Below are 10,870 nucleotides of genomic sequence, written 5' to 3'. Positions count from 1 at the left end.
TGGCAAGGCGCTGTGTTGTGGGGTCCCGCAGGGCTGCCAATATCTGCAGAGGTTTACTGATATTAGAGCGCTGAGTTTCTAGACAATATTGAGAAAGGAGAGGCTGGAATATCATTGTCGGTATACACAGAACTTGCTGATATAGCGGTTGTTTTGCCTGGTAATGTTCTAGTCGGCAGTGGACTTTAAGATTCCTGGTTTTGTTGGTAACGCACTACCGGCAAACTTCCCACTCAATACTTGTGCGCATATCTCGAGGGACAGAGACTCAGTGAAGATGAGAGCGTTATATATTTCCGTGTTGCCTCGTCGCCTTCGTGTGGTCACCCCGCGTCACCCACGCGAACTTATTGGTAAATCATATCAAAGTTCACTTCCAGCTGTAGTACGTATGTTGACTTAGTAATTCAATATTGCAAGTGAATCTCAAAGAGCAACAGACATTTATGTACTAATCAGATTGATTTAATTACATAACTTACGGTATCTACAATGAGAGAGAGAAGGCAGCTACCGTGTCAAGCTACTGTGCCATGTACAGTAACTAGTGTTTGTGGGGGAGGGTATTACTGCTTATTGGTATGGTAATGTGTTGCATGTGTGGTCGTGTTCCTAACGCAGGAGGGGGCACAGTATGGTGGTATATACAGGCATTGTAGGGCGGCCTTCCCTGTCGTTGGGTTGTTCTGATGTAATTTTGCAAGTTTTGTTTCTGAAAATGAGGGTTTGGTTTTTTTTTTTTTTTTTCTGCAGTGGTCGTATATTTAACTTAGTATCAAGAACTAGCTCACTTCACTGCAGTTTGTCATCGGGTAAATTACTAGATTAGCAGCGCGGCTCTCATTTCCTATTTTTATTTTTTTTTCGGCTTGTAACCCCTACAATGTTGGGGACCTGGTGGGAAAGCGGGGTTTTTGGGTAGGGAGCCAAAATAAGTCTAAATACCGCCTCTTACCACCAAAAACAAGTAGGGAGCTGCCTGCTGCTAGTGTTATGATGACCGCCATGTTTACCTATCATGGTACTTGAATATCCACTTGTGTTTATACTTTACTATGCTACACTCATCCAAGGCTAGCAATTATTTTCTGCAATTAGTGTTCATACCTGTGGCAATATTCCCGATTGTGTTCCAGGAAATCATTGTGAGATGTCGGAAGTTGTAACTTTAAAACATTTAACTAATTAGCCATCAAATGAATAATAACCTTAAACTGTTGCACTGCGTTGTCGACATTTCCAAGAGTTCCCCAGACAGAGGCACCGCCCCGCCTGTCGACAACCTCAGCATAATGACGTGTTTTTACTCCCTCAGTGTCCACATTTCACGAGCTTCATTTTCGAATTGTATCGGTTGATATTAAATAGCGACTTCATGTTGCACTAAAAGACACTAACATTTAAATAATAATAACGATTGATTCATTGCGTGTTTTAAGACGAGCGAACTACCAAGAGCCATCTTATTACCTCTCACCCCATCACTAGCGCGTTGGAGGGGGAGTTGATGCCTCTCCCTCCCTCCCTCCCTCTCTTCTCGAAGACTGTCACGCAGCGGCAAGTATTCGTTGTGTTGTGAATATTGGCGTCAGTGTCACGGGGCGGCGTCGGTGTGGCAGGAAAGCAACACGTGGTGTAGGTAGGTAGGTACCGTGACGCGGCCGCTGCAGGTGAGGTCTGAAAACTGGTGGAAATAAAGCAGTATCTGTTGGGGTTGTTAGGTAATAATGGCGGGTTAAATAAAGGTGGCTTACTTCCACCCCTCCTCCCAAACCCCCTACTTTCACCACTTTTCCGTCCTCACTCCCCTCTAAATATTGGGGAGCTTTTAGAACGAGTGGTTGTCACCAGATGGCAGCACAGACACAAACTCTTCTCTCACATACAAGCAATATCAGATATACGAGTACCTACAGATATACCCTATCCATGAAGCCCTCAAAAATATGTGGCCTCATGCTGGTCACCATCTTCTCTGTTGATAACACCGAGTGACTTCACATGCACTGAGGATCTTTGCAGGCTGCTGAGTGGTGGTGGTGGTTGCTGGTGTCCAGGTGTGGGAATACGTGTCAAGTCACCGACCCCTCCCAGCACTGGCCAAACTCTCTCTCTCTCTCTCTCTCTCTCTCTCTCTCTCTCTCTCTCTAGAGTGAAATAGTTATCCAAACAGCCTATTAAAGAGAGAGAGAGAGAGAGAGAGAGAGAGAGAGAGAGAGAGAGAGAGAGAGAGAGAGATTCAGATTCAGATTCAGATTCTTTATTCCACGAAAGTGGTTATTAAGTACATTATATTTCACATAGCTTTACATAAATATGGAGGTCATAAAACTAAACTGTAGATTGAAATATCTTAGTATACTACTAAATGATTAAATTGCAGAATGTTGTCATTAAAAAATATTAAGAGTATAAAATAATCATGGTAACTAAAATAGTATTTCTACACTAAAGTGCAATGTCTACCTCTAAGTAAAATAAAATACATGAATGTCCTTAAAATTATGTTTAAATGATAATAAGACCATAAAATGCTGGATAAAATATGGGTGTAAAGCTTCATCACTGTGCGTTTTCTAACCTATGTCTAAAATATTTATACAATATTTGCAGATTCGAAATGTTTCCTGAGGTTAGTCTTAAAACTGTTTAGATTTTGAGACAGGGTGATGGTGGATGGGAGTTGGTTCCACAACTTAGGACCCAACACAGTGAGGTCCCTGGCACCGCTGTCTGTTCTGGTCCGGGGAACATGCAAGTTGTTTCTTTGTCTAGTTTTACTGTTTGTCACATCATTTACAGTATTAAAAGATAAAAAGGATAGAAAGCCATCAGGATAACATCTTCGTAAAGTTTTATACATTGTTACGCAAATGTCAAACATATGTTTCTCCTTAACCCTGAGCCATTTAAGTTCTTTAAGGAAAGGTGATGCACGGTCATATTTCCTGCCACCTCCCACTGCTACTTTAGCTGCAAAGTTTTGAAGTTTCAGGGCCTTACACAGAAGAGTTTCGTTTGTTGATCCCCACACTTGAATGCAGTAATATATTGTGCTTAATGCAAGTGATTGAGTAACAAGAATTCGTGTGGGTTTATCAAAACATTTACTAATTCGATTTATATACATTAATATGCCTGTCACCTTCTTCTGTAACTCATTTAAATGAACATCAAACAACATATATTTATCAAAATACACCTAAATTCTTAACATGATAACTTGGAAGTATGTTCTCTCCATCAAAATGTATGGTAGTGTCAGGAGGAATCTTAGCTAGGAGTTGGCGATTGCCTAGGAAAATACATTGCGTTTTACTTGGATTTAAAAGTAGGCCATTACTCAGAAAATAGCGTTTTCATTGTCTTAGAGTTGTTTCAGCATCATTAATGAGTTGATGGATATTGTTAACTGTGCCTTCGTGTAATATTTGAGTATCATCCGCGTATTGTACTATGAAACCATTAACATGCTCTGACAGATCATTTACATAAATGCCGAACAATAGCGGGCCAAGAATTGAACCTTGTGGGACTCCATAGTTCACTTTCTGGTCTTTAGATATTGCCCCATTCAAGCGGACAGACATGGTTCTGTTGGTCAAATAATTATCTAACCAGAATTTACTTATGTTGAGCTTCTTGCATTTATTCAAAAGAATTTTGTGACTAACACTATTGAAAGCTTTGGATAAATCACACAAGGTTAATAGTGATATTTTTTTGTGATCCATATTATTGTATATTTTATTCGTAATGACAGTGAGAGCTGTTTCTGTTGATAGTCGAGGCCTAAAACCATGTTGGGAATTTGAAAGGAGTTTCTTGGTTTCTAAGTAGCATGCAAGTTGATGAGCAACAATTTTCTCTATTATTTTTGACACAATAGGTAACAATGATATAGGTCTGTAATTATTTACAATATTGGTATTACCGGATTTGAAAAGAGGCATGATTACTGCATGCTTCCATTGTGTGGGGTATATGCCTGTTACAAGGGAGGTGTTAATGATGCACGTCAGGTAGGCGGCAATGACATAAAGAGCATCCTGCAGGAATCGCAGTGATATACCATCAGATCCAACAGATCGGGTTTTGTTGAGGTGTTTAATTGTCAAAATAACCGTGTTAATGCTCACAGGTTCTGGTCTAAAGTGAAGTACAGGATTAGTATTAGAGTCATTAAGATTTATTGTTGAATTACTATTAGCTCCAAGTAATTCCTGTGAACGATTATAGGTCGTCTCACCAACACTGGAGAAGAAATTGTTGAATTCTTCTGCTTTTTCCTTTACATTATCAAAGTCATAAGTGTTAGACTCATTTTTTTGACAAGGAATAATTTCCTTAACAACTTGCCATATAGAAGAGGTTTTCCCTTTACAATCTATAATCTCTTTTTTATAGTAATTAGATTTAGTTTCACTAATCTTTGTCTTTACAAGATTCTTCTTTGTTTTATATACTTGTTGCAAGAAACTGTTCTGTCTGTCATCTTTGAGTCTAATTTGTGTTTCATCCCTGTCTTTGATTGCATTTCGTAACTCATCATTCATCCAGGGTGTTGGTGGTCTTTTCACAACTTTTGTCACCATCGGAGCGCACATATCCAGACAAAGGATAAAAACTTCGTTAAAAATAAAAACTTGCTTGTCAACGTCATCTGTTAAAAATATATCATTTAAACGATACACGTTATCAAGGAGGAGGGAGGAGAAGATGTCACTGGTGTAATAAGTCAGCTGTCTGAAGGTTTTGGTGACAGGGAGGCGCTTTGGTTTGCTGACTTTAACAGTAACAGAGATGAGGTCATGGTCTGCTATTACTTGGGGTACGACATTATTAGATGCAATACACTGAGGTGTGTTTGTAATGATAAGATCAAGGAGTGTAGAGGTCGAGGAAGTTATTCTTGTAGGTGTGTCTATAATTTGAGTTAGGCTGCTATTCTTAATAATCTTGCCAACTTTGTTTCCCTTCGAGAGCAGATCGTCATTAAAATCGCCTAAAATGAAAACCTTTTTGTTTTGCAGACACACCTGTTTGAAAACATCTTGAATGTATTCAAAAGACATAGCCAGCGCCTTAGGGTGACGGTACATACACCCAACTATAATTGAAGGAAATTTCTTACGTTGAATTTTAATCCAGACATCCTCCACTCCCTCCTGCTTTGGTACATCAATATTAATTAAGATAGGGTTTAAAACACTTTTTGCATATATACATGTTCCTGCTCCTCTTCCATTGTCATTTCTAAAAACCTTATAGTTAGGAAAATTTATAAAAATATCTGGAGTATGAGACGTTAACCAAGATTCACTCACGCATAAAACATCAATATTTCTCTCAATGACTAGTAATTTTACTTCGTCCAGACTAGAAAGTAATGACTGAGCATTGATGTGCTCAATGGTCAACTCATCCTTTTTTGGGTAAACAATGTGAGTATAAGCGGCGTCCCTCACTTCATGTCTAGCGGCTGTACCTTCTTCGCCAGAGAGAGAGAGAGAGACGAAGGGGAGGGAAGGCCCACAGCCAAAACGTGTGAATGGATTTACTTGATCCCCTTCCTTTGAGTGAACTGCCGCCCTTCGTATGGAAACTTTTACTTGTTAAGTTAATCCACCAAAGATTAGAAGATGTGGAAGGTTGAGTGGAAAAAGACCTGCCCTGGGCCCATCATTTTTGTGAGTGACTTTTACCAGAGACGAGGGTGTGAAAAAATTAGTTATCCATCTTGTCCTACCTGGTGATGAACTCTTTTAACTACTAGTACTTATCACATCTTTCCTGACTCCCAGACCATCATGAAGCATTTCTTTTCTTTCACAGCCATGTCTATGCACTATACTGGCTAGAAATTGCACAATCTGCTTCTTTAGTTGTTTCCTTTCTTGAATGTGCATATAAATGTTTTCAGCTGTGCATTCCATGCTGTGTAATGTTGTAGTGAATGGTTAAATTCTAGACTAAGTTGTGAGTCAAACATGTATCAAGCAGCAGGAGTATTAATGTGTGCGTTTTCCCTGCAGGTGGTAACACGGAGAGCAAGTGGAAGAAACCTTGGGAGACTTCCATGACTCAGGAACAATCACACCTCACTGGGAGCCTTGTGACTGATAGGTGGTTCAGGTGAGTACTGTATTTTGTTGGCACAATTGAGAATTCTCTGCCCAAAATTCCAAAATCTGAAAGTTTTTAATTGTCATGTCATGTAACAGAGGGAAAATTCCACAAAGTGGTGGAAAAGTTTGCACTGCAAAAAAAAAAAAAAAGAAAAAGAAAGAAAGAAATGATGAATTGTAAAGCCCACAGACCAAAGCTCTGATGCTTGACTTGCTGCAATGGGAGGCATCAAAAACTGGCAAGTTGTCATCACACACATGCTCTGAAGATGCGATGCTCAGTTTTTTAATCTGACTGTGTGCTGAGTGTATAACAGAGGTGATAGTGTCTGGCATGGAGGCATATATCTCTCACTTTTATTCTCGACCTAAACTTTCCAAACCTTGGTTCAACACGACCTGTTCTTGTGCTATACATGATAGAAAGGTGGCTTACACAAGGTATTTGAACCTTTCATCCCCAAAATCTCATATGCTTTATATTTCTTCCCGAAGTCATGCCACATCTGTTCTCCAGCTAGCCAAAAACTCCTTCATTAACAGAAAGTGTCAAAATCTTTCAAGATCTAACTACCCTCATGACTTCTGGCAACTAGCCAAAAAACATTTCCAATAACTTTGCTTCTTTTTTCTCTCCTTTATTTCAACCAGATGGCACCACTGCTATCACATCAGTCTGTAAAGCCGAACTCCTTGCTCAGACCTTTGCTAAAAAGTCTACCTTGGACGATTCAAGGCTTGTTCCTCTCTCTCCTCCACCCTCCTACTACTACTACTACTACTACTACTACCTATTAAAATTCATCGCAATGATGTTAAACCCTCGGAAGGCTTATGGACCTGATGGGGTCCCTCCTATTGTTCTCAAAAACTGTGCCTCCGTGCTTGCACCTTGCCTAGTCAAACTCAACTCTGTCTGTTAACATCTACCTTTCCTTCTTGCTGGAAGTTTGCCTACATTCAGCCTGTTCATAAAAAGTGTGACTGTTCTAATCCCTCAAACTATGTCTTGTTGATTTAATTTCCTGCCTATCTAAAGTTTTTGATTCTATCCTCAACAGAAAGATTCTTAAACATCTATCACTTTACAACCTTCTATCTGATCATTATGTATGGATTCTGTCAAGGCCACTCTACTGGTGATCTGGCTTTCCTTACTGAGTCTTGGTCATCCTCTTTTAGAGATTTTGGTGAAACTTTTGCTGTTGCCTTGGACATATCAAAAGCTTTTGATAGAGTCTGACACAAAGCTTTGATTTCCAAACTACCCTCCTATGGCTTCTATCCCTCTCTCTGTAACTTCATCTCAAGTTTCCTTTCTCACCGTTCTATTGCTGCTGTGGTAGACGGTCACTGTTCTTCTCCAAAATCTATTAACAGTGGTGTTCCTCAGGGTTCTGTCCTGTTACCCACTCTCTTATTATTCATTAATGACCTTCTAAACCAAACTTCTTGTCCTATCCACTCCTATGCTGATGATACCACCCTGCACTTTTGCACGTCTTTTCGTAGATGTCAAACCCTTCAGGAAGCAAACAGTTTATGCAGGGAAACCACAGAATGCCTGACTTCTGATCTTTCTAAAATTTCTGATTGGGGCAGAGCAAACTTGGTATTGTTCAATGCCTCAAAAACTCAATTCATTCATTTATCAACTCAACACAACCTTCCAGACAACTATCCCCTCTTCTTCAATGACTCAGCTGTCCCCCACGTCTACATTGAACACCCTTGGTCTCTCATTTTTCTTATTAATCTAAACTAGAAACTTCACATCTCATCTCTAGCTAAAATAGCTTCTATGAAGTTAGGTATTCTGAGATGTCTCCTCCAGTTTTTCTCACCCCCTCCCAGCTGCTAAATCTGTACAAGGGCCTTATCTGTCCATATATGGAGTATGCTTCACATGTCTTGGTGGCTTCCATTCATACTGCTCTTTTAGACATGGTGGAATCAGAAGCTTTTTGTCGTCAGCTCTCCTCTAACTGACTGTCTTCAGCCTCTCTCTCATCGCCACAATGTTGCATCTCTAGCTGTCTTCTACCGCTATTTTCATGCTAACTGCTCTTCTGATCCTGTTAACTGCATGCCTCCCCTCCTCCTGCGGCCTTGCTGCACAAGACTTTCTTCTTTCTCTCACCCCATATTCTGTCCACCTCTCTAATGCAAGAGTTAACCAGCATTCTCAATCATTCATTCCTTTGGTAAACTCTGGAATTCCCTGCCTGCTTCTGTATTTCCACCTTCCTATGACTTGAATTCCTTCAAGAGGGAGGTTTCAAAATGCTTATCTTTCAATTTTTGACTACTGCTTTGGACCCTTTTATGGGACGGGCATCTCAGTGGGCATTTTTTTTATTGGATTTTTTTTGTTGCCCTTGGCCAGTGTCCCTCCTACATAAAAATAAAAAAAATAAAAAAAACTTTTGGGGAACATTGCCAAAAACTTTTTCAGATGTAAATACACACAGTTTGCCCATCCATCCCTCTCCTGTGTTATGTCAGTCACTCTTGAATAGAAGTTCATCAGGTTGGTTACATATGATTGCTTTTTGTTTAAAGCTGTACTGTTTTTCTGTTATATATATTGTGTCTTTCTACAACTTCTGTCCGGTGCTTCTCTCAGTTTTTCACAGACCTTCCATACTGTGCTGGTAAGTGATACTGGTCTACAGTCTAGTGGCTCTTCTTTCTTTCCACTTTTATAAACTGGCACAATGCACATTTTCTTGCATTCCTCGGGCACTCTTCCCGTTGATGGTGAGCACTTCATTATGTCATGTGCTGGTTCACTCCATCTGGTCCTGTTGCTTTTCTCTTTTCCAGTTCCTCCATCATTCTATAAACTACTTCTTTCATTGCTGTAGTTTCCCACATTTGCTTTTCTGTCTTCTTGTCTTGTGGTTCTTTAAATTCTGATTCTTCTGTCAAAACTTGCTGGTACTTTTTGTTTAGCAATTCAGTTAGCAATTCAATCAGTCGTGTCTTTTGGTTCTTCATATGTTTCATGTCCATCCTTCAACCTTTCTATTTTTTTCTTTTAGTTTATTTTTTTTCTATTTATGAATCTGTAGAACAGTTTTGGTTCTTCCTTGCACTTCACAATTAAATCCTTTTCTTATCCTTTCTCTTCCTCTCGCCTTATTTTCACATATTTATTTCTTGCTATCTTAAAGTCCTCTTTATTTGTTTGATTTCCATTTCTTTTCATTGTTATACATGCTTGGCCTCTTGTTTTCTTTGCTGTTCCACTTCTTGCATTGAACCACGCTTGTCTTCCTCTTTCTTTAGGTTTGTACACTGGGACACATGTATTCACTGCTGCCTCATCTAGTTCCATAAAAATGCCATGCTCATCTTGCACCTCATTTACTCTCTTCAGCTTTCTCCAGTCCATTGGCTCAAACAGTCTCTTAAGATGCTCTGTATTCACTGTGCCATATTTTCTCCTGTTTTCTTTGTGTGCTTCATCCTCTTCGCTGACGTCACCGTTGGCCTCTCTTTCCATTGGTGCATGGTCACTTTTTTCCGAGGGACACGCATGTCTTGATTCTTTAGTTGGGTGGATTCCTTTCATTAATGTTTGGCCAAGTCTTGTTGGTTTGTCGTCTCCCCTCTATCTTGTATTTTCAGTCACCCATTGCATCACTGTGTTTTCCATAGTCACCTTCAGAAGTTTTTCTCCACGTGCAGTCTCGTTTCCTCCTGCTTCGAACGTTTCCTGGTTCATTTCTTAGCAGTTGAAGTCACCAACCAATAATTCTCATTTACTGTTTTTGATTAATTTACTTAAGTACTGAATGGTATCTTCTGTTACTTTCTCACGGTCTTCCTTGCTCCAAGAGTTTGTTTTGGGTTGTATATGGGTTTTTTTTTTTTTTTTTACGTAGGAAGGACACTGGCCAAGGGCAACAGAAATCTAATAAAAAAAAATGCCCACTGAAATGCCAGTCCCATAAAACAGTCAAAGCAGTGGTCAAAAATTGATCAATAAGTGTCTTGAAACCTCCCTCTTGAAGGAATTCAAGTCATAGGAAGGTGGAAATACAGAAGCAGGCAAGGAGTTCCAGAGTTTACCAGAGAAAGGGAAGAATGATTGAGAATACTGGTTAACTCTTGCGTTAGAGAGGTGGGACTCTTGCGTTAGAGAGGTGGACAGAACAGGGGTGAGAGAAAGAAGAAAGTCTTGTGCAGCGAGGCTGCAGAAGGAGGGGAGGCATGCAGTTAGCAAGATCAGAAGATCAATTAGCATGAAAATAGCGGTAGAAGACAGCTAGATATGCAATATTGCAGCGGTGAGAGAGAGGCTGAAGACAGTCAGTTAGAGGAGAGGAGTTGATGAGATGAAAAGCTTTTGATTCCACCCTGTCTAGAAGAGCAGTATGAGTGGAACTCCCCCAGACATGTGAAGCATACTCCATACATGGACGGATAAGACCCTTGTACAGAGTTAGCAGCTGGGTGGGTGAGAAAAACTGGTGGAGACGTCTCAGAACACCTAACTTCATAGAAGCTGTTTTAGGTAGAGATGAGATGTGAAGTTTCCAATTCAGATTATAAGTAAAGGACAGACCGAGGATGTTCAATGTAGAAGAGGGGGACAGTTGAGTGTCATTGAAGAAGAGGGGATAGTTGTCTGGAAGGTTGTGTTGAGTTGATAGATGGAGGAATTGAGTTTTTGAGGCATTGAACAATACCAAGTTTGCTCTGCCCCAATCAGAAATTTTAGAAAGATCAGAAGT

General features: G+C 40.0%; 1 protein-coding gene across 1 annotated transcript in view; it reads left to right on the top strand.

Annotated features, from left to right (window-relative positions):
* Nucleotides 1–10,870, top strand: part of LOC135098509 (uncharacterized) — an 85,317-nt gene that overhangs the window by 70,360 nt on the left and 4,087 nt on the right. Inside the window, exon 3 of the mRNA XM_064000920.1 lies at nucleotides 6,036–6,135. Coding sequence (XP_063856990.1) covers nucleotides 6,036–6,135 — 100 coding nt within the window. The remainder of the gene's footprint in view (nucleotides 1–6,035; nucleotides 6,136–10,870) is intronic.

The sequence above is a fragment of the Scylla paramamosain genome, unplaced genomic scaffold (genome assembly GCF_035594125.1).
Source record: "Scylla paramamosain isolate STU-SP2022 unplaced genomic scaffold, ASM3559412v1 Contig67, whole genome shotgun sequence".
NCBI classification, from domain to species: domain Eukaryota; kingdom Metazoa; phylum Arthropoda; class Malacostraca; order Decapoda; family Portunidae; genus Scylla; species Scylla paramamosain.
The sequence above is the reverse complement of the archived record's forward strand: the minus strand, read 5'-3'. Positions and strand labels throughout refer to the sequence as shown.